Source organism: Bos javanicus, chromosome 3 (genome assembly GCF_032452875.1).
Source record: "Bos javanicus breed banteng chromosome 3, ARS-OSU_banteng_1.0, whole genome shotgun sequence".
NCBI lineage: Eukaryota > Metazoa > Chordata > Mammalia > Artiodactyla > Bovidae > Bos > Bos javanicus.
The window spans coordinates 8292524-8316231 of record NC_083870.1 but is presented as its reverse complement, the minus strand read 5'-3'; the positions used below and the strand labels follow the sequence as shown (position 1 = coordinate 8316231).

The window sequence follows — 23708 nt, the reverse complement described above, 5'->3', positions numbered from 1 at the left end:
TGAGTTAAATTTTTGTATGGTAGAGATTTGATTGATTAAAAATTTTTTTTTCTCAGTCTTTTTCTTGAACCGAGTATACTGTTTTTATTTTTTCTTACTGAGATGATATAGATACAGCACGTCTAAAGTGGTAGGTAAAGTTTTTATAGAGAGCAATGTTGGATGAAGGATTAAGATGCTAAAATATATATTCTGAATTTTAAGAGATTGGAGTCAGATTCCATGGAGCCTATCTCCTACTACACGTGTGAACATTAGTTTAAATCTTCCCCATTTTAAATTGGTTTAGAATTGTGTGAAGTGCTAGGGACTGTCATAGAAACCAGTTTTATGTGTCTTACTGGTTGTAGCTGATGGACCGCTGTGATGGACTTACTTTGTTTCTCCTCAGGAGTCTCTCTTTTTGGCTTGTCAGCCCTCTTGGTCCCTGGGAGCTTTGAGTCTCATTTGGAATTTGTGAAGTCCCTGTGTTTGGGGCCAGCACTGATCCACACAGCCAAATTTGCACTTGTCTTCCCTCTCATGTATCACACCTGGAATGGGATCCGACACTTGGTAAGTTAATTGTAGACTTGTACATTTTCTAGGTGCAAGGAATGGAGAGGCTCAGAGGATTCTCTTTTCTGGTCTGGGTTTAGTACTGTTCTTAAAGTTAGTTGTGCTGGATGTTTGCTCAAGGGCCTCTTGGACAAAGCTAAACTAGATTGCCTGGGCACTGCCAGGCAGCACAGCTGGTGATGTAGCTGAGCACTGGACATAGACCTGACAGATGCTTTCAGGATCTCCGTGAATTCTTCCAGTTTTAAGAGGGTCATTACTAAAAGAGACCCCTGAAGCCAGGCCACATATCTGGCATAGAAGGCATATTTATCAGACAGAAATTGTTACCTGTTGTGTCAGGCACTGTTGTAGACACTGGAGGTTCATTTATGAACTAGATAACATAGTTACTGCTTGATGGGAAGTCTTCATCTTCCCATCAAGAAAAAGTGACGTATCTGGAGTCAAATATACTGATTATTATTAACTTGATATTGGATTATGTTAACTGCTTTTGTTATTTGTTTTGAACTCTTAGAATGGGACCAACTTCAACAAGAAACCGAGTGTCTAGGATCTCAATATTGGGTTTAGAAATCTTTTGACAGCTGAACTCTGTCCAAGTTGCCTCCTACATGAGCTTGGGGTCAGTTCAAACTGGTGTCCCCTTTTTTTTAAGGAATCAAACCTGCCCCAGCTCAGGGATCAATCTCTCCTACAGCACTTTAAGATTTATATTTTGTGGTCTCCCTACCCCTGGTCTTGCTTCCTTTGTCAGGAAGATAATTACAGCTTCCTTCTTTATGGTTTTCCATTCTCTCTCACCCTGAGCCATCTGGCAGTTGGATGTTCTTGCCTTAATTTGACCTTTTGTAACTTCCACATTAGAGTTTAGAGACAAGCACTTTCTGAATTTTAGTCTGGTCCAATAGACAGTTTAATGGAATCAGAAAAGCGAGAGACTAAATGACCTATTAAATTAAGTGTATCTATTAACTGTTCCCTGGGGCAGTGTTCAGTTTGATTCAAAATGACTTCACTTCCCTCGGGGAGCGGGGAGAGAGGGAGAGCATTTCCATTAATGACTTCTTATTCCACGGAACAAAGCTCTCCAATAGAATCAGCTGATCAGCTTCCTCTGTTGGCATCCTGGCTCAGGCAGGGACTTGCCATATATTTGCTTTTGTCTCAGAATGGGGGGAGGGAAGAGGAAGAGATTTTATAAAATGTCAGAACTCAGTCAGGGCTTTTCTTAAGCCCTTAAATCTGCTTTTGTTTGTTCTTCTAGCAAGTCCTGGCTCTGAGTGGGACAGGATTTTGTTCTCTGTGACAGTCCATAGTTCTTGCACTCCGAGCTTGACAGTTGTGCTGCCAGAAGATCTAACGGGGCTCTATCCCCTGGTGGTCTGGTGGCTAGGATTCCTGGTTTTCATCCAGGCTACCCAGGTTCAGTTCCTGGGCAGGGAACTAAGATCTTTCTCTAGGACTGCTCACTGCTGTCTCTCCAAGATCACATCCAGAACTTTCCCTGTACATTCATATTCATGTAAATGCATAGCTACCCATACATTAAAAGAAAAAAAAAATCTAATGGAGTGGAGGGTGGAATTGATGAAAGAGAGTAGGAAGTGACAGGGTCTCTGATATGCTAGAGAGTATCCCCTTATCACACCACCCAGTAGGACTCAATTTTTCTGTAAAGCATTGTACCTTTATTTTTTTGAAAGCACTGTGCCCCATGAATAGTATGAAAAGGGAAAAAGATACGACACTGAAAGATGAACTCCCCAGGTTGGTAGGTGCCCAATACGCTACTGGAGAAGAGGGTAGAAATAACTCCAGAAAGAATGAAGAGACAGAGCCAAAGCAAAAACAACACCCAGTGGTAGGTGTGACTGGTGATGGAAGTAAAGTCTGTTGCTGTAAGAACAATATTGCATAGGACCTGGACTGTTAGGTCCATGAATCAAGGTAAATTAGAAGTGGTCAAAAAAAAAACAAAAACGGAGAAGGCAATGGCACCCCACTCCAGTACTCTTGCTTGGAAAATCCCATGGACGGAGGAGCCTGTTAGGCTGCAATCCATGGGGTCGCTGGGAGTCAGACACGACTGAGCGACTTCACTTTCACTTTTCACTTTCATGCATTGGAGAAGGAAATGGCAACCCACTCCAGTGTTCTTGCCTGGAGAATCCCAGGGACGGGGGAGCCTGATGGGCTGCTGTCTATGGGGTCACACAGAGTCGGACACGACTGAAGTGACTTAGCATATATAGAAGTGGTCAAACAGGAGATGGCAAAAGTGAAGATTGACATTTTAGAAATCAGTGAACTAAAATGGACTGGAATGGGTGAATTTAATTCAAATGACCATTATATTTCCTACTGTGGGCAGGAATCCCTTAGAAGAAATGGAATAGCCCTCATAGTCAACCAAAGAGTCTGAAATGCAGTACTTGGATGCAATCTCAAAAATGACAGAATGATCTCTGTTCGTTTCCAAGGCAAACCATTGAGTATCACAGTAATCCAAGTCTATGCCCCAACCAGTAATGCTGAAGAAGCTGAAGTTGAATGGTTCTATGAAGACCTATAAGACCTTCTAGAATTAACACACAAAAAAGATGTCCTTTTCATTATAGGGGACTGGAATACAAAAGTAGGAAGTCAAGAGATACCTTGAGTAACAGGCACATTTGGCCTTGGAGTATAAAAAGAAGCAGGGCAAAGGCTAACAGAGTTTTGCCAAGAGAACACACTGGTCATAGCAACACCTTCTTCCAATAACATAAGAGAAGACTCTACACATGGACCTCACCAGATGGTCAACACCAAAATCAGATTGATTATATTCTTTGCAGCCAAAGATGGAGAAGCTTTATACAGTCAGCAAAAACAAGACCGGGAGCTGACTGTGGCTCAGATTATGAACTCCTTATTGCCAAATTCAGACTTAAATTGAAGAAAGTAGGGAAAACCACTAGACCATTCAGGTATGACCTAAATCAAATCCCTTATGATTATACAGTAGAAGTGAGAAATAGATTTAAGGGACTAGATCTGATAGACAGAGTGCCTGATGAACTATGGACGGAGGTTCGTGACATTGTACAGGAGACAGGGATCAAGACCATCCCCAAGGAAAAGAAATGCAAAAAAGCAAAATGGCTGTCTGGGGAGGCCTTGCACATAGCTGAGAAAAGAAGAGAAGCTAAAGGCAAAGGAGAAAAGAAAAGATAAACCCATCTGAATGCAGAATTCCAAAGAATAGCAAGGAGAGATAAGAAAGCCTAAACGATCAGTGCAAAGATACAGAGGAAAACAATAGAATGGGAAAGACTAGAGCTCTCAGTCTCTTCAAGAAAATTAGAGATACCAGGGGAACATTTCATGCAAAGATTAGCACAATAAAGGACAGAAATGGTATGGACCTAACAGAAGCAGAAGATATTAAGAAGAGGTGGCAAGAATACACAGAAGAACTATACAAAAAAGATCTTCAGGACCCAGATAACCACGATGGTGTGATCACTCACTTAGTGCTAGACATCCTAGAGTGCGAAGTCAAGTGGCCCTTAGAAAGCATCACTATGAACAAAGTTAGTGGAGGTGATGGAATTCCAGTTGAGCTATTTCAAATCCTGAAAGATGATGCTGTGAAAGTGCTGCAGTCAATATGCCAGCAAATTTGTAAAACTCAGCAGTGGCCACAGGACTGGAAAAGACCAGTTTTCATTCCAATCCACAAGAAAGGCAATGCCAAAGAATGTTCAAACTACTGCACAATTGCGTTCATCTCACATGCTAGCAAAATAATGCTCAAAATTCTCCAAGTCAGGCTTCAGTAGTACATGAACCAAGAACTTCCAGATGTTCAAAATGGATTTAGAAAAGGCAGGGGAACCAGAGATCAAATTGCCAACATCCATTGGATCATCGAAAAAGCGAGAGAGTTACAGAAAAACATCTACTTCTGCTTCATTGACTATGTCAAAGCCTTTGTGTGGATCACAGCAAACTGTGGAAAATTCTGAAAGAGATGCAAATACCAGACCACCTGACCTGCCTCCTGAGAAATCTGCATGCAGGTCAAGAAACAACAGTTAGAACCAGACATGAACAACAGACTGGTTCCAGATTGTAAAAGGAGTATGTCACGGCTATATATTGTCACCCTGTTTGTTTAACTTACATGCAGAGTACATCATGCGAAATGCTGGGCTGGATGAAGCACAAGCTAGAATCAAAATTGCTGGGAGAAACATCAATAAACTCAGACAGGCAGATGACACCACCTTTATGGCAGAAAGTGAAGAGGAACTAAAGAGCCTCTTGATGAAAGTGAAAGAAAAGAGTGAAAAAGCTGGCTTAAAACTCAACATTCAGAAAACTAAGATCATGGCATCTGATCCCATCACTTCATGGCAAATAGATGGGGAAACAGTGGAAACAGTTAGAGGCTATTTTCTTGGGCTCCAGAATCACTGCAGATGGTGACTGCTGCCTTGAAATTAAAAGACGCTTGCTCCTTGGGAGAAAAGCTATGACCAATCTAGACAGCATATTAAAAAGCAGAGACATTACTTCACCAGCAAAAGTCTGTCTAGTTAAAGCTATGGTTTTTCCAGTAGTCGTGTATAGATGTGAGATTTGGACCATAAAGAAAGCTGTGCACTGAATAATTGATGGTTTTGAACTGTGGTGTTCGAGAAGACTCTTGAGAGTCCCTTGGACTTCAAGGAGATCCAACCAGTCTATCCTAAAGGAAGTCATTCCTGAATACTCATTGAAAGGAGTAATGCTGAAGCTGAAACTCCAATACTTTGGGCCACCTGATGCGAAGAACTGACTCATTTCCCACCCTGATGCTGGGAAAGATTGAAGGTGGGAGAACGGGAGAATGAGACGGTTGCATGGCATCACTGATTCGATGGATATGAGTTTGAGCAAGCTTTAGGAGTTGGTGATGGACAGGGAGGCCTGGTGTGCTGCAGGCCACAGGGCTGCAAACAGTTGGACTCAACTGAGCAACTGAACTGAACTATTCCTTTATAAGCAAGCAACTGTTTGCCTCTTTGACTTCTAATCTTATCTAGGTAGAAGCTGTTTGACACCTGAGGTAGGGACATCTTCTAATCTTGAGTTTTTTCCAGGCTCTAATTTTTCTCTGAAGCATTCTTAAAGTGTCGGCTTCTTTGTGTTGATGCAGTCATGTTTGGAAAGTGTGAGACCTGAAGACTCTGCTTTTGCCCTAGGAGAGCTTTTAGAATATGATATGTTGATATCCCTAGGGCACAAGAGAATCTAAATTAGTGTTTTTTGACTCCGTGGGTAGAAAATCTATTTAGTGGGTTGCTACCAACAAAAAAGAACTTTAAATAGAAAATACCGTACAGAATATAACACAGAAGGTGTTGATAAATATTGCTTATTGTTTCATGAACTTTTATATATAAGATATGTATACACAGACATTGGGTACTAACTAAAAAGATATTTTTTAGTGGTGGGGGCATGTCACAGTCAAAACAAAATTGAGTCTAGATCCCAAGAGTAGTTTTTTTTGGCCATGCCTTGAGTTACGTGGGATTATTTCCCCACCAGGGATTGAACCCCCTGCATTGGAAGTGTGGAGTCTTAACCACTGGACCACCAGGGAATTCCCCAAAGAGTATTTTTAAAAAAAAATACTAGTTCCCCAATGGACAAATGTTGCTTCCCAAAGAGGATTCAGAGGTTGACTATATCTAAAAAACCATGTATTATATCCCCATTTTGGAGATTAACAGTGTGCATTAGTAAGTTGTTTAAGAAGTCTTGTATTTAAACAGTTGCCAAATTTATTTGACTTCAGAACTTTTTTTTCCCACATGTAATGACTTTTAACATTCTGTGAAACTAGTTTTTGGAGAAACACACTTTGGAAAACCTTGATCTGGTTTTGTTGTCACGAGGGAAAGTTTTATCTATTTAGTCTGAAAGTTCTTATACATAGGGACTGAGGATCGATTCCCTGTACTGTCATTGGGATAAGAGGGTGGCAGGTACCGTATTGTGGGTTTCGAGGAAGGTGAAGGTCAGAATAAGGAAGTGCTTTTCTCTAGAATCATGCTGAGAGAAATTGCCTGTTTCCAAAGTGGAGTTCTTTTCTGAGAAAGGAGCTATGAGAGTGACCAGGACCCTGATTGCTGAAATTTTTTCTTCTTATTTTTACAGATGTGGGATCTAGGAAAAGGCCTGACGATTTCCCAGCTACACCAGTCTGGAGTGGCTGTCCTGGTTCTTACTGTGTTGTCCTCTGTAGGGCTGGCAGCCATGTGAAGAGCCGAAGTTCCCAGTGTCATCATCCTACAAATTATCACATTGACCTGTCTTCCTGTTTGTTACTCTTGTCTTTGGCCAGGGCAAAGTTATTCTGATTTGTTTAGACCCTTCTTTGCTTGCAGATCCCCTTGGAGCTCAGCAGTAGAGTACCTTACAGAACCATAACAGTGGAAAAGGGTCCAGTTTTCTCCTTATTTCTAAGGATGGAATGACTGCAAAAACTCCCTTTTCTTGCCCCCGGCTTGCAGCCTACTCTGGGCTTGGGAGCCTTCTTTCTCTCTCCATGTTAGGCCTTGATTTATGCTGAGGGTCAGCCTTTGGCTCCTTTTTCCTGAGACAGTGGAAACAATGCCAGCTCTGTGGCCTCTGCCGTGGGGACTGGGAGTGGGGATCCGGGTGCCACTGCCTGTGGGTTGCTGGCTCAAAGGACAATTCTGTCCATTGGTCAGAGCCCAGGGTCTTTAGCGCCCACATAGTGTGACCGAAAGGAGAGGGGTGGGGGTGCAGGAGAATTAGCCTGTCCCAGCTAGCGGGAGATAAGAAGAGTTAAGTTGGCTCTTGGAGCAGGTCTTGGGGAGAAGATATATAGCTTTTGATGCAAGAAGAAAATCCAGAAAATTATTGTTGAATCTGTTACGGGTTATTTCTTTTCCTTGTGTTTCCAGAAAAACCAAACCTCTTACTGTCATGTTTTCTAATCCAGAATCACGTGACATCTTTTTCTGAAACTGAATTAAAATTATTATTTTGCCTTTGACTCTTGTTGATACTTTGAGAAACCAAGACAGTGGCGACTGGGGAGGAGGAGCCAGTTTCCTCCCTGCCCCATCTGGTCTCCCTCTGGTCTCCTCCTCTCAGGTGCTTGCATCCCCCAATCCTGCCTTCCTCCGGAGGGAAGCAATTTGTCCTTTTAAGTGAGCACTCAAAAATTATCAGGGAATCAAATAAAAGTGGCTAGGGATTTAATATACAGAAACCTCAGAGAAGAAAGGAGCAGGAGAAAGGAAGTTAAGCTGTGGAGAGCTTTTAGTTTTTTATAAACTCCAGAATCCCACTGAGAACAGATTAGAAGCCCCAAGGTACAGTTCAGCGAGTTATAATCCAGTGGAATAATGGAGGGGATGGCCAAGGGACCATGAGCTAAGTATGTAAATCAGCGGAGGGGAGAGTGGAGGTAAGAAAGAGATTGATGGAAACCTGGCAGACATTTATGGTTTTATGAGAAAACTTGCTACTTTCCTAATCCATCCATATAGGCCGGGCTTTTGGGCCCCTAGCTCCCTGTGGCGGGAGTGCTGTTTTGATAGGCTCCGGAAACTCTGGGGCGACTGATTTTAGTGTGTCACTGAGCTGTTTGCCAGCCAGTTAAAGCTTTGGTCGGAGAGAAGTAGCAGTGACTGTGATTGGTGTCAGTTGGAGAGGAAGACCTTGCTTGGCTGCTTCATCAGTCTTCATCCCGGCTCCTAGTAGTCTTTGGCTTTAAGTGATGATCACGTCTCCCTTTTTGCTATACTGGCCCTGAGAAGTCTTTGGAGCCTTTTCCAGCACACACCGGGGGCTTCCCTTGTGGCTCAAACAGTAAAGAATCTGCCTGCCATGCAGGAGACTTGCGTTTAGTCCATGGGTCAGAAAGGTCCCTGGAGAAGGGCATGCTAACCTACTCCAGGATTCTTGCCTGGAGAATCCCACAGAGAGAGGAGCCTGGTGGGCTACCGTCCACAGGGCCGCAAAGGGTTGGACAGGAATGAGCGACTTACAGGCTTTCCAGTGCACACCAGACGCCCTCTGTGCTTGTCCTCAGAGTGAGGCATCCGTGCTCACCAGGGAACAACTGGGTACCAGAACTGGGAAAGCTTTGGCAAGCACATTAAATGCAACAGCCAGTGCCAGGAAGTTGCAGAACAGGGGTAAAGATAAACAGAAATGAGAGGCTGGGAAATGGATAGGGGACTCTCTCGGCTTCTTAATCATTCCCTGGACTTCCCTAGTGGCTCAGATGGTAAAGCGTCTGCCTACAATGCCGGAGAGCCGGGTTCAGTCCCTTGGTTGGGAAGATCTGCAGAAAGAAATGGCAACCCATTCCAGTATTCTTGCCTGGAAAATCCCATGGACGGAGGAACCTGGTAGGTTACAGCCCATGGGGTTGCAAAGAGTCGGACACGACTGAGCAACTTATGACTTAATCATTCAGGTGATTGGGTTGGGAGTGGCAGAGTGGTCATCATGTATGTAATTCTGCCCCAACTTTCTACTTACGTGCCGTCCTTTATTTTTCTTCTCTGTCTCCTAATCACTTCTGTAGCTTTAGTTTTCAAGTTACATTTGTATTTTTGCTTAAGTTTTGCTTTTACAACTCTTAGTTCCCCTGTGTGTTCTGTCAGATCAGATATGATCTCTTAGACAAGGGTCACGTCTCCTACCCTGGCATCCCGTTGCTTTTCTTCCCTACCTCCAAATACACATACACCTGCTCTACTCTAAATGGTCGTACTTCTGACTTTGAAGTTAATGCTCGGGGTGAAAAGTGAGAGGGTATTTATTTCCTCCAACCTTCTAATTATGGGTTAAAAGAGGTGGCCAGAGTGACCTCGGGCGGCCTCGGCCTGCAGCAGCTTAGAGCAGGGCTTGGTATCCCAGCCAGAGATTAAAGCTGGGCCGCAGCAGTGAAAGCACCAAATCCTAGTTACTAGACCAGTGGTCAGTGGCAAGGGCCCTGGCCCTTCGACTTTGCAGAAAAGAATTCCCACAAAGAAAGTAGTGAAGCAAGTAAGGTATTTATTAAGAGGAAAAAGAGTATAATACATGTGGATAGGCACACAGGCAGACTGTCCCAGACATGCGCCCTCGAAGCAGTTTGAATTACTTTTATGAGGCATTTCTTGTTGGTTTCCTTTGGCCAATCATTTTGATTTGTCTGGTTCACACTCCATATGTGGTATATCAGGATTTTCTCAGATGAGTGCACACATCTCTTAGCCAAGGTGGATTCTACTGAAGAGGCGTTATGGGTAGAGCATCCCTTGGCATTGCTCCCTGCTTCTGCCTGCAAGGAGCCTTTCTGCGCATGTGTGGTTGGGGAGGTCTCCTGACTTCCAGAGTGAGAAATGGTTTGAACAGGGCCCAGCCTCCTCCCTTAATTGTCCTGCTATTGCCTTGGAGTGGAGTTTCAGTTTATAGGGAATGAATCTCCAATTGCTTTACCTTGGGGGAGTGAGGTGGAGGGTGCCCATCTACCTCCTACCTCAAGAGCTGAAGAGAAAAATTTCAAGTCAGTAAAAGACTCAACATACAATGTTACTAACACAAAATTGTAAAGCAACTATACTCCAATAACAAAAAAAAGTTTATTTTACAAATTTGCCTTTATTCCCATCTGTAATTTCCCTGATTAAGGGGGGTCTTCCTTAGGCCACTCAGTCCCTTAGACCCTTATGGAGTTGCAGGTTTGCATTTCTAGACCTCGGCTAGATTACGGCCTGCGTGGGGCAAACACGGGCTTGCAGGTGGGCACTTTGGAGAGTTGAGTGGGCTTTGGGGACCTGGAGTGTGACCTGCAGAGGGATGTGAGCTTTGGAGTTGATCTGGGGAACTGAGATTTGAGGCTGGGGAGCTTGGGATTATGGTGGGGCTTGGTGCTTGTTGTACAGTCTTTGTGATAGACTTCCTGAGTTTCTTCTGACTGTCTGGATCATGGGGCTGTCAGGGGTAGAACAGAAGAGACAGTTATGTTTCCGGTTAGGCCTAGATCATTCTCAATCCACCTCAATTCTAAATCCCCTTCTCCCCATCCCATGGGCAAGAAGTCAGGTTTCAAATACGAGTTAAATTGGTACCATTAACCTCCCCTTGAGATCAGATCATTTTGTACTGTGTGAAGTGGGGAGATGTGTGGGGTGGATAAGATGTCCTTAGCTTATCCCTTCATCCCGAAGAGGTTGCTTAAGGACTAGACAGAATTGGTTAAAGGTTCCCCCTGCTGGGATTGTGGTAGTATAACAATAGACATTTCTGAGGTTGAAAAGGAAACAGGATTGAGGTTAAGTGGGAGAAATAGATACCTTGCCGAAGATTTCAGGACGCAACCCATTGGAAGCCTTAAGTAAATCAGGATTTTTCTGTATCCATCTGGTGAGAGAGGCAGCACCAGCAGCTGTACGGGAGGTCAGGGTCGCCCGAGCAGGGGGTACCTTCAGAGGCATTTGCCAGGTGCCCATGAAGGAGCCCCAGGGACTTGCCTAAATGGAAAAAGATGGGATTCCTCAACAGGGCTTCTGACTCTCAGTAACTGGCCTATTGGCAGGTCTGTTCTATTTGTCTTAGTTCCATCTTTTTACCTTTGGGATTGTCATGAAACAAGACTGAAAGCATAACTTCCCCAGTCTCTTCCCCTTTCTCATTTAGATTGCCCTAATTTTTTAATCCCCTTTACCTCCACTGGCTTAAACTCTACATCCTTAGCCTAAGTTTGGCAGGGTACCCACTATATAAGTATTATCACCTTGAAGGTGTTCATTTTATACCAATTATTCATCAACTTAAGGAGTTCTGGGTGTTAAACCTATCCTGTTGGCTGGAAGTTTGGGAGCACTCTTGTTACAATGTGAATTAGGTTGCACTTTAATCTTCCAAGTAGTGGCTGCAGGAGATTACAAGTCTTCCCTCTGTTACTCCAGTTCTATGCCTTGGTTCTTTAACTTTCTAGATGAGAATGGAGATGAATATCTCACCTTGGAACGGGGCACTGAAGGCAACAGATGACCACGATCATTGGCAATAATCTGAGTGTAGCCTTCATGGGAAGAAATCCTCTGGGGTAGAAGTGGAGAGAAAAGTGCTTGTGAAGATGGAGTGGAAAAGTGGGAGAAAGTATCTGAAGGGCTTAAATTTGAATTAAGGGCCGAGGGAGAGGAGGCTATGGGAATGCAAAGAATGCTGAAAGAGTTTAGGAGGTGCCAGTGAATTACAGAGCATGACGTAAAGAGGGTGCACTGAAGCTGGAATACCTCTTTTGTTGGCTTCGCAAGAGACCAGTTCTGCAGATACTTGGGTGAGAAAGGTTTCTCATACTGTGGAGAGAAAGATAAGAATCCCTGAGACTCAAAGGTCCAAAGCCCAGGAAATGATAGCTAGACACAGTTCTTTAGATTTGAAGACCAGAGGCATGAACAACCATGCTAAGTAAGCTTTAACTCACTGCAGAGAGCAGGTAAGTCGTTTTGTCTGTGTGCTGTCCAACATGAAGCCACTAGCCACGTGTGGCTCTTGAGCCCTGGAAACATGACCAGTCCAAGTTGAGGTGCTTTGTATGTACAGTTGATGCTTGAACATATGGGTTTGAACTGTGCAAGTTAACTTACAGATTTTTTTCAAAAAATATGTACTATAGTACTACATGATCAATAGTTGGTTGAATCTGTGAATGTGGAACCCTGGATACGGAGGGCTGACTGTTAAGTTAGATGCAGATTTTCAATTGTGTGGGGATCTGTGCCCTAATTCCTGCCTTGTTCAAGGATCAGCTATATAAAGAATACTGGATTTTGAAGATTTAGTACCAAAAAAAGGGAATGTGAAACATGTAACTATAATTTAAAATATTGATTAAATATTAGAAATAATATTTTGGACTTACCAGGCTAAATTAAATACATTATTAAAATTAACTTTTTCTTTTAAATGTTTCTCATGTAGCTACCAACCCACTCCAGTACTCTTGCCTGGAAAATCCCATGGATGGAGGAGCCTGGTAGGCTGCGGTGCCTGGGGTTGTGAAGAGTCAGACACGACTTAGTTTTCACTTTTCACTTTCATGCATTGGAGAAGGAAATGGCAACCCACTCTGGTGTTCTTGCCTGGAGAATCCCAGGGACAGCAGAGCCTGGTGGGCTGCCGTCTATGGGGTCGCACAGAGTCAGACATGACTGAAGCGACTTAGCAGCAACAGCAGCATTTAGCTAATAGAAAATTTGAAGTTACATTTGTGATTCACATTATCTTTTTATTATAGTACTGGTCTAGACCAGGGTCAGCAAACTCTGGCCCATGCGCCAAATCCATCCTCCTGTCTGTTTTGAGATGACCTGAGAAAGCTAAGAACTGTTTTTAATAGATGAACATTGGCAGTTGATTTGATAAAAGGGAACACTAACTTTGTATTCCAATTAAGCAAAAATATTTTCTCATCCTATAAGAATTTCATTCTTTTCATTAATAATATAAAAAATTATACTGTTATATTTTGAATTTTGTCAAAAACTTTATGGAAAATGTTTTCTCTCATACCTATATAGTATCTTTATTCACTTGGCCCACAGAGGCTAAAATATTTCCTCTCTGGCCCTTTCCAGAAAAAAATTTGCTGACCTCTGGATTAGAGCCTACAATCTTGATGCAGAAATACTTATTACTTGTACTTTAGGCCCTCCCTCCCCTGAGAGCCAAGAAGTTAAAAAAAAAAAAATACTATCACATAGCACTTTTTTTTTCTGTCTATTCAGTAATGAGAATCCTATGGGAGGGGTCAGGCAAAAGGTGGACTCTGGAAGGCAAAATTAAATGTTAAAGAAAAGGAAAAAAGTGCTTACCTGGTTGGCACTGTAGTTAGTGGCCATGATCCTGCCACTTCCTGCTGTTTACCTTTGTTGCCTGGCAACCAAAGAAGGCAGCCCTTGCGGAAGGGCCTTGCAATTAGGGGCGGCCTTTTGCTTCTTGTTATTCATTTTATTGGCTGATAGTGCCCCCAGTATTCTCCCCTGAAACTTAGGTGCATTTTCATTTTAGAGATGTGAGGGACAGAGTAAATAAATGGGGGAAAACTGGTTGAATAGCAGCCCTGACTTTTCTAGCGTAACTTCTAGGTTCTTAGCATGCTTAAGAACTTCCAGATTGTCTTTGACTGGGCTCTTTAACCACCCTAGCAAATCATGGAGCGCAAGAGCAGTGCTTGTTCTTTGGGTGGAGTGGTGTAATGTATAACATACTTTAGAGCCAGACACTGGGGTCTGAGTCCTTATTCAACACAGGAACATAGGAGCTGTGTGATATAAAGCAATTGACATCCCTTCACTGAATTTCTGTAGTCGTTTGTATTGTGAAGATGATATAACAGAACCTTTACCGGGGAAACGAGGTAAAGTGAATAGAATATCTAGATAATGTGCTCAGTACTGCCAAGACCCTGTTTACAGGGTACACTACTTCATTTTCTCAGACAGAACAAAGGAATGATGTTTTAAAAAGCAGTCGATTCAGATTTGTCCCCAGAAAGAAAAACATATCTTATCCTTTGTTCTTAATTGACTCCTGTCTCTACCATCACTCTCTAGAATCATACAGCCTAAGAATACAGGTGCTTGATGTAGGCTGGGTTGAGCTGGAATCCATAGTTGGTGCCATGAGAGTGAGCAGGGAGGATGAAAGAACGCTGTAGTGTGGGAAGTAACAGATTTAGAAGATGAAGTGGTGATGCTAGGACACAAACCTAATCTGTTGGATTAGGCGACCTCTCTGAGACTCATCTAAAATGGCATTATCAGACCTATCTACTGGGTTGTTAGGGAGAAAGTGGAATTGTGCTTTCTGAATTGTAAAGTTTATGTGTAAGGTGTTAAGATGAAAGGAAAAAAACTAAGGAATAAGTTGTCAAAAAAAAAAAAATAGATCATTGAGAACCAGGAGAGCATTTTAGTGGATGCTTGTCAGTCCTTCTCCCGTCCTTCTTCCCCCAAAGTACTTATTCCAATCAATACACCAAGTAGAAGAACACTCATACACTTCTAGAGGTGGAGGTAGAAACAGCTCTTATTTTAGAGGTAGTTAACAGATGGATAATACGAGGTCTGGAAAGGAGACTCGTATGTTCAGTCGCTGTGGTTCTCATCACTCTCTAGAGTGATATTTTGGTCCCTAAAGCCATGATTATACTTAAGCAAGCATCATCTCTCTTAGAACTTCTGTCTTTAGCTGGTATGCTTTTCTAATAGAGATGTAATGTTATACGATGGTTGCACTCTTATTTTTTTAATTAACTAGTTTTTGTTTCATTAAAAAAAATGTACATGGGGAAAAAAGTTTCATTTTTACAGAAGGGTATTTAATGAAGAGCAAATCTCCATCTGACTTCAGCTCCCATTCCTGCTCCTCAAAGGCAACTACTGTTATTATTTTCTTGTGTCTCTTTCCAGAAATATTATAGGCATTCTTAGACTAACGGGAGTAAGCTGTCCACATTGTTTGGTGATTTGCTTTTTTGACCATTTTGGAGATTTTTTTCATAGCAGTATATTATTTCATTTTAGGGTATACTGCTAAGTCACTTCAGTCGTGTCCGACTCTGTGTGACCCTATAGATGGCAGCCCACCAGGCTCCCCCGTCCCTGGGATTCTCCAGGCAAGAACACTGGAATGGGTTGCCATTTCCTTCTCCAATGCATGAAAGTGAAAAGTGAAAGTGAATTCACTCAGTCGTGTCCAACTCTTAGTGACCCCATGGACCGCAGCCTACCAGGCTCCTCCGCCCATGGGATTCTCCAGACGAGAGTACTGGAGTGGGGTGCCATCGCCTTCTCCATTTTAGGGTATACCATCATGTATTTTTAGTCTAATTTAGATGATATTTAGGTCATCTTCAGTCTTTTGCTGTTACATACATTGCTGCAATGAAAATCTATATCTACCTATATATCATTATGAGTATAAAGATATATATATATATATAGAGAGAGAAGTATATGGCTTTATGAGTATAAAGATATATATAGAGAGAGATAGAAGCATATGTCTTTATGAATGTATGTGATTAGTAGGATAATTCTAAAAGTGAACTGCAAACTCACAGGGTTTATGAACTTAGAACACGAGTAGACAATATCAAATTGCTGCTCAAAGACACTGCCAGTTTATACATCTGCTAGTGGTACACGTGAGCGCCTAGTTCTCCACTCGCTTTCCAACACTATACCAATGGTTTCCCTGTTTTTGTCCACCCGATAATAAGAACTAATATGGTTACTATATGCCATGCAGTCTTCATTGCTTTTTATTATATTTTCTCCTTTTGTTCTCACAAGAACCCAGGCCTAGGAAACAAGAGAATGCAGTGAGGAGTAGAACCAGGATTCAATCTCCAGTGTTCTGACTCTAGAGCAATCAGTTTTAACCATTACACTGTATTGCTTCTTAACTGTAGGTGAAACGTGGTGTTTCATTTTTTACATTTTCATTTCTTTAATTATAAGGTTTTTTCCCCCTTATGTTCATATGTTTTGTTTCTTTTTTTTTCCCCTGAAAATAGCCTTTCATGTTTTTCGCCATTTGCTATTGGGCTGTTGATCATTTATATTAACTGTCTGAAACTTCATGTATTGAGGAAATCAGCCCTTTGTCAACTATGTTACAGACATTTTCCCCCAGGTTTTCATTTAATTTTCGTTTGTGGCTTTTTTTTTTTTTTTTTTGCCATAGGCATCTTCTTAATATTTATGTAGTCAAATATATTACTCTTTCTTTCTGTGCTTCCAGATCTTATCCTTTGAAAGCTTTTTGTAAGTTCCAGTATTTACCCCTGGTTACAGTTTTTTTTTTGGTTACAGTTTTTATATGTAAATTTTTGTTCTGTTGGTATTTGTTTTGGTGACTAAGCTGAGGTCAGTCTCTAGATACCTAACTAGTTGTCTCAGCATCATTTACTGAATAAGCCGTCTTTTCCTACTGACTTGAAATACGACCTTTATTGTATTCCCGAATATTTGGGTCTCTTTCTGGATCCTCTAGCCCATTCTTCTGTGGGGAGATGTGACCATTTTAGGTTATTTGTGTCTCTTTAAAATCCATGGTTCAATCCTGCCTGAGTCCTATGTGAATTCTCCACTTAGTGTTTCACAGACACTTACAGGAATTGTAATATAATTAGTAACAGGCATTTACAAGCTTCTAATAAAATCGTATTAAATTTTAGCCGTTCTTCTGATTGACTGCTTGACTTCAGGTACAGCTGTTGTTCTTTCATCAAACCAACTCTTTCAAAGTTGGAAGGGTTCATACAGGCCCCACTGAAAAAATAGGCCTCACGATATTTTCATGATTTGATTCAGTTCTCTAATGCCTGGAACAGACCATTCAGTTCAGTTCAGTTCAGTCGCTCAGTCATGTCAGACTCTTTGCAACCCACGGACTGCAGCATGCCAGGCTTCTCTGTCCGTCACCAATTCCCAGAGCTCACTCAAACTCATGTCCATCGAGTAAGTGATGCCATCCAACCATCTCATCCTCTGTCGTCCCCTTCTCCTCCTGCCTCCAATCTTTGCCAGCATCAGAGTCTTTTCTAATGAGTCAGTTCTTCGCATCATGTGGCCAAAGAACTGGAGTTTCAACTACAGCATCAGTCCTTCCAATGAATATTCAGGACTGATTTCCTTTAGGATAGACTGGTTGGATCTCCTTGCAGTCCAACGGACACTTAAGAGTGTTCTCCAACACCACAGTTCAAAAGCATCAATTTTTCGGCGCTCAGCTTTCTTTATAGTCCAACTCTCATATCCATACATGACTATTGGAAAAGCCATAGCTTTGACTAGACAGAACTTTGTTGGCAAAGTAATACAGCTGCTTTTTAATATGCTGTCTAGAAATGGTATGGACCTAACAGAAGCAGAAGATATTAAGAAGGTGGCAAGAATACACAGAAGATCTGTACCAAAGGGATCTTCACAACCCAGATAATCATGAAGATGTGATCACTCATACTCACCTAGAGCTGGACATCCTGGAATGTGAAGTCAGGTGGACCTTAGGAAGCATCATTAAGAACGAAGCTAGTGGAAGTGATGGAATTCCAGTTGAGCTATTTCAAATCATAAAAGATGGTGCTGTGAAAGTGCTGTACTCAATATGTCAGCAAATTTGGAAAACTCAGCAGTGGCCATCAGACTGGAAAAGGTCAGTTTTCATTCCAGTCCCAAAGAAAGGCAATGCCAAAGAATGCTCGAACTACCGCACAATTGCACTCATCTCACACGCTAGTAAAGTAATGCTCAACATTCTCCAAGCCAGGCTTCAGCAATATGTGAACTGTGAATTTCCAGATTTTCAAGCTGGTTTTAGAAAAGGCAGAGGAACCAGAGATCAAATTGCCAACATCCGTTGGATCATTGAAAAAGCAAGAGATTTTCAGAAAAACGTCTATTTCTGCTTTATTGACTATGCCAAAGCCTTTGACTGTGGTAATAAACTGTGGAAAATTCTGACAGAGATGGGAATACCAGACCACCTGACCTGCCTCTTGAGAAACCTGTATACAGGTCAGGAAGCAACAGTTAGAACTGGACATTGAACAACAGACTGGTTCCAAATAGGAAAAGGAGTACGTCAAGGCTCTATATTGTCACCCTGCTTATTTAACTTATTTGCAGAGTACATCATGAGAAACGCTGGGCTGGATGAAGCACAAACTGGAATCAAGATTGTCGGGAGGAATATCAATAATCTCAGATATGCAGATGATACCACCCTTATGGCAGAAAGTGAAGAGAAACTAAAAAGCCTCTTGATGAAAGTGAAAGAGGAGAGTGAAAAAGTTGGCTTAAACTCAACATTCAGAAAACTAAGATCATGGCATCTGGTCCCATCATTTCATGGCAAATGTGGAAACAGTGGAAACAGTGGCTGACTTTATTTTGGGGGGCTCCAAAATCACTGCAGATGGTGATTGCAGCCATGAAATTAAGACTGTTGCTCTTTGGAAGAAAAGTTATGACCAACCTAGACAGCATATTAAAAAGCAGAGACATTACTTTGCCAACAAAGGTCTGTCTAGTCAAGGCTATGGTTTTTCTAGTAGTCATGTATTGGTGTGAGAGTTGGACTATAAAGAAAGCTGAGTGCCAAAGAACTGATGCTTTTAAATTGTGGTGTTGAAGAAGACTCTTGACAGTCCCTTGGACTGCAAGGAGATCCAATCAGTCCATCCTAAAGGAGATCAGTCCTGGGTATTCACTGGAGGGACTGATGCTGAAGCTGAAACTCCAATATTTTGGCCACCTGATGTGGAGAGCTAATTCATTTGAAAAGACCCTGATGCTGGGAAAGATTGAGGGCAGGAGGAGAAGGGGACGACAAAGGATAAGATGGTTGGATGGCATCACCGACTCAATGGACATGGGTTTGGGTGGATTTCGGGAGTTGGTGATGGACAGGGAGGCCTGGCATGCTGCAGTTCATGGGGGTCGCAAAGAGTCGGACACGACTGAGCAACTGAACTGGAACTAGGTTGGTCATAGCTTTCCTTCCAAGGAGCAAGCATCTTTTAATTTCCTGGCTACAGACATCATCATCTGCAATGATTTTGGAGCCCCAAAAATAAAGTCTGTCACTGTTTCCATTGTTTCCCCATCTATTTGCCATGAAGTGATGGGATTAGATGCCATGATCTTAGTTTTCTGAATGTTGAGTTTTAAGCCAACTTTTTCACTCTCCTCTTTCACTTTCTTCAAGAGGCTCTTTAGTTCTTCTTACTTTCTGCCATGAGGGTGGTGTCATGTGCATATCTGAGGTTATTGATATTTCTCCTGGCAATCTTGATTCCAGCTTGTGCTTCATCCAGCCCGGCATTTTGCATAATGTACTCTCCATATGAGTTAAATAAGAAGGGTGACAATATTCAGCCTTGATATACTCCTTTCTGGATTTGGAACCAGTCTTTTGTTCCATATCCAGTTCTAACTGTTGCTTCTTGACCTGCATACAGATTTCTCAGGCGGCAGAGCAGGTGGTCTGGTATTCCCATCTCTTTAAGAAGATGGTACTCTTTCCACAGTTTGTTGTGATCCACATAGTCAAAGGCTTTGGCGCAGTCAATAAAGCAGAAGTAGATGTTTTTCTGGAACTCTCTCACTTTTTCGATGATCCAATGGATGTTGGCAATTTGATCTCTGGTTCCTCTGCCTTTTCTAAATCCAGTTTGAACTATTGGAAGTTCTCGGTTCGTGTACTATTGAAGCCTGGCTTGGAGAATGTTGAGCATTACTTTGCTAGCATGTGAGATGAGTGCAATTATGCGGTAGTTTGAACATTCTTTGGCATTGCCTTTTTGGGGACTGGAATGAAAACTGACCTTTTCCAGTCCTGTGGCCACTGCTGAGTTTTCCAAATTTGCTGGCATATTGACTGCAGCACTTTCAAAGCATCATCGTTTAGGATTTTAAATAGCTCAACTGGAATTCCATCACCTCCACCAGCTTTGTTTGTAATGATGTTTCCTAAGGCCCACTTGACTTTGCACTCCAGGATGTCTGGCTCTAGGTGAGTGATCACGCCATCATGGTTATCTGGGTCATGTTGATCTTTTTTGTATAGTTCTTCTGGGTATTCTTGCCACCTCTTCTTAATATCTTCTGCTTCTGTTAGGTCCATACCATTTCTGTCCTGTATCGTGCCCATCTTTGCATGAAATGTTCCCTTGGTATGTCTAATTTTCTTGAAGAGATCTCTAGTCTTTTTCATTCTATTGTTTTCCTCTTATTTCTTTGCACTGATCACTGAGGAAGGCTTTCTTATCTCTCTTTGCTATTCTTTGGAACTCTGCATTCAAATGGGTATATATTTCCTTTTCTCCTTTGCCTTTAGTGTTTCTTCCCTTCTTGGCTATCTGTAAGGCCTCCTCAGCAACCATTTTGCCTTTTTGCATTTCTTTTTCCTGGGGATGGTCTTGATCACTGCCCCCTGTACCATGTCATGAACCTCCATCCATGGTTCATCAGGCACTCTGTCTATCAGGTCTAATCCCTTGAATCTATTTCTGACTTCCACTGTATAATTTTAAGGGATTAGATTTAGGTCATACCTCAATGGTCTGGTGGTTTTGCCTACTTTCTTCAATTTAAATCTGAATTTGGCAATAAGGAGTTCATGATCTGAACCACAGTCAGCTCCCGTTCTTGTGTTTGCTGACTGTATAGAGCTTCTCCATCTTTTGCTGCAAAGAATATAATCAATCTGATTTTGGTGTTGACCATCTCGTGAGGTCCATGTGTAGAGTCTTCTCTTATGTTGTTGGAAGAAGGTGTTTGCTATGACCAGTGTGTTCTCTTGGCAAAACTCTGTTAGCCTTTGCCCTGCTTCATTTTGTACTCCAAGGCCAAACTTTCCTGTTACTCCAGATATCTCTTGACTTCCTACTTTTGCATTCCAGTCCCCTATAATGAAAAGGACGTCTTTTAGTTTTTTGTGAAGGTCTTGTAGGTCTTCATAGAACCGTTCAACTTCAGCTTCTTCAGCATTACTGGTTGGGGCATAGACTTGGATTACTGTGATACTGAATGGTTTGCCTTGGAAATGAACAGGGATCATTCTGTCATTTTTGAGACTGCATCCAAGTACTGCATTTCAGACTCTTTGGTTGACTATGATGGCTATTCCATTTCTTCTAAGGGATTCTTGCCCACAGTAGTAGATATAATGGCATTCCAGTCCATTTTAGTTCACTGATTCCTAAAATGTCGATGTTCACTCTTGCCATCTCTTGTTTGGCCACTTCCAATGTACCTTGATTCATGGACCTGACATTCCAGGTTCCTCTGCAGTATTGCTCTTTACAGCGTCGGAGCTTGCTTCTATCACCAGTCACATCCACAACTGGGCTTTGTTTTTGCTTTGGCTCTGTCTCTTCATTCTTTCTGGAGTTATTTCTTCACCGATCTCCACTAGCATATTAGGCACCTACCGACCTGGGGAGTTCATTTTTCAGTGTCCTTTCTTTTTGCCTTTTCATACTGTTCCTTAGACCATTAGGAAATCTTTTATTTGGATTGGGATAATCTGCCATTGAACAACAAACTTACTTTGTGTCTAGAGGAAATGTATGAACTGTATAATTGAGGGCAGCTACCACCTTGAGCACTGGAATCAGCTTGCATGGATTAAATTCTAGTTCTGCCTAAATGTGTGACTTTGGATAAGTTAGTTGATCCTCCTGGATCTGAGTACCCTTATGGTGTGAAATGAGCATAATTTTAGTTTTGAGCATTAAACATACATAACATGCCTAGTAGGTGCTTGATGCATAGTGAGTGTTCAATAATTTTAGCATTAATTTGGCTCAAGACTGCCCAGTAAACAGAAATACATATTCAGGTTACCTGAAACAGAAAAGGGGGGAATTTTTTATAAAGTTATAGGATATTCATAACAGATTTCAAAAGTAGATAGTATAGTTTGGGTCTCAGAGGGTATTAGAATCTGGACGATAGAACATGATCAGGAAGGGAGATTTTTTTCCTCCATCTCTTTTTCCTCTGCAAATCAGCCAACTGATTTGCTTCCTCACTGACAGCCACCATCCTGAGATAACTTGGGTTCATACCTTTCTTGCAACCTTATGAGAAAGAGTCTTAACTAATGCAGCAGGAGGGAATGGGAAGAACAGAAAGAATGCTGGTTAGTTTAAGTGGAGAGAGACCATAGAAGGTAAAACTTTTGCTTTGAAGCAGCGGATCTTCTTTTAAACAAATAGGTAATAACTTTCCCACAGTCAGTTATCAGTTTTCTGTGTAGTTTCCCATGCTTTTGTGCATATTCAAGAATAGAAATAGTAGGGATTTCCTGGCAGTCTAGTGGTTAAGACTCCATGTTCCCAATGCAAGGGGCACAGTTGTTCTTTGATCAGGGAACTGAAATCCCACATGCTTCACAAAATGAAATAAAAATAAAACAAATTTTTTAAAGGATAGAAATAATACATAGAAAAACATATTTTATTCATTACCTTTTTCATATATCACAGCATACATACTACTTCGTTTTTAAGATCAAAAGATATATTTTGAATATCATTAAATATTAGTGCATAAAGAGGTTCCTTGCTTTTTTACAGCTGCATAGTATCACACTGATGATGTATTATAATTTATCTAACCAGTTTCCTGTTGTTGAACATTTAGTTTGTTTTTAAACTTTTGCTATCACAATGCAGCAATGACTAACTTTGTACATGTGTTATTTTTCATTGTGTGAGTATATTTGTATGATAAATTTATAGAAATAAGATTGTGAAGTCAAAAGTTATGTGCAATTTGATAGATACTGCCAAATTGCCTTCTAGAGGTCATTCCCTCTCCAACCATGTATCAGAGATCTTGAAGCCTTGATAGATTGGTTAGATCTTCAAGTTTGCTTTTATCCTGCATCTCTTCCCAGACATTAAAGAAAAGTTGTGTTGTTAGGTAAACTATCTCATTTAGTGCTTTCTAATTAGTAACAGTCAAAAGTTTCTACTTGAACTTTCAGTGTATTTTTACTTCCTATGGCAATTTTTTTCCCCCTTTTTTGTCATGCAGCTTGCAGGCTCTTAGTTCCCCAACCAGGAATTGAACCCAGGCCCTTGGCAGTGAAATCTCAGTCCTAACCACTGGATGGCCAGGGAATTCCCCCCATGGCAATTTTAAAACCAGAAGAATCATTAGTAGCCTCAATAGTAAAAACTTGGTTGTTGTTGTTTTTCAGTCGCCAAGTCGTGTCTGACTATTTGAGACCCCGTGGGCTGCAGTACGCCAGGAATCCCAGTCCTTCCCACCCCCGAGACTTTGCTCAGGTTCATATGCATCGAGTCCGAGATGCTATCTAAACATCTCAATCCTCTGTCGCCCTCTTCTCCTTTTGCCCTCAGTCTTTCCCAACATCAGGTTCTTTTCTAATGAGTCAGCTCTTTGCATCGAGTAGCCAAAGGATTGGAGCTTCAGCTTCTCAAGAGTCTTCTCCAGCACCACAATCCTAAGGCATCAATTCTTCGGCACTCAGCTTTCTTTTTTTTTTTTTAATGAAAGGGTGCTGACTCAGCTAGTGTCTTAATCTGT

The 23708-nt window shown here is 41.7% G+C and overlaps 2 protein-coding genes across 4 annotated transcripts in view; one reads left to right on the top strand and one right to left on the bottom strand.

The window, feature by feature from the left end:
* Positions 1 to 23708, top strand: part of SDHC (succinate dehydrogenase complex subunit C) — a 65455-nt gene that overhangs the window by 22733 nt on the left and 19014 nt on the right. The window contains exons 5-6 of one of the 2 annotated variants that reach the window (XM_061400522.1): positions 392 to 555; positions 6757 to 7615. In XM_061400522.1, the coding sequence (XP_061256506.1) occupies positions 392 to 555; positions 6757 to 6861 (269 nt within the window). In that variant the 3' untranslated portion in view covers positions 6862 to 7615. Of the gene's footprint in view, positions 1 to 391; positions 556 to 6756; positions 7616 to 23708 lie in introns of those variants that run through there. The other variant, XM_061400530.1, reaches the window with a different exon arrangement.
* Positions 9620 to 23708, bottom strand: part of CFAP126 (cilia and flagella associated protein 126) — a 32454-nt gene continuing 18365 nt past the window's right edge. The window contains exons 1-5 of one of the 2 annotated variants that reach the window (XM_061400513.1): positions 13449 to 15201; positions 11868 to 11930; positions 11592 to 11672; positions 10923 to 11099; positions 9620 to 10560 (exon numbers count right to left, since the gene is read on the bottom strand). In XM_061400513.1, coding sequence (XP_061256497.1) covers positions 10318 to 10560; positions 10923 to 11099; positions 11592 to 11672; positions 11868 to 11930; positions 13449 to 13475 — 591 coding nt within the window. In that variant the 5' untranslated portion in view covers positions 13476 to 15201 and the 3' untranslated portion in view covers positions 9620 to 10317. Of the gene's footprint in view, positions 10561 to 10922; positions 11100 to 11591; positions 11673 to 11867; positions 11931 to 13448; positions 15202 to 23708 lie in introns of those variants that run through there. The other variant, XM_061400507.1, reaches the window with a different exon arrangement.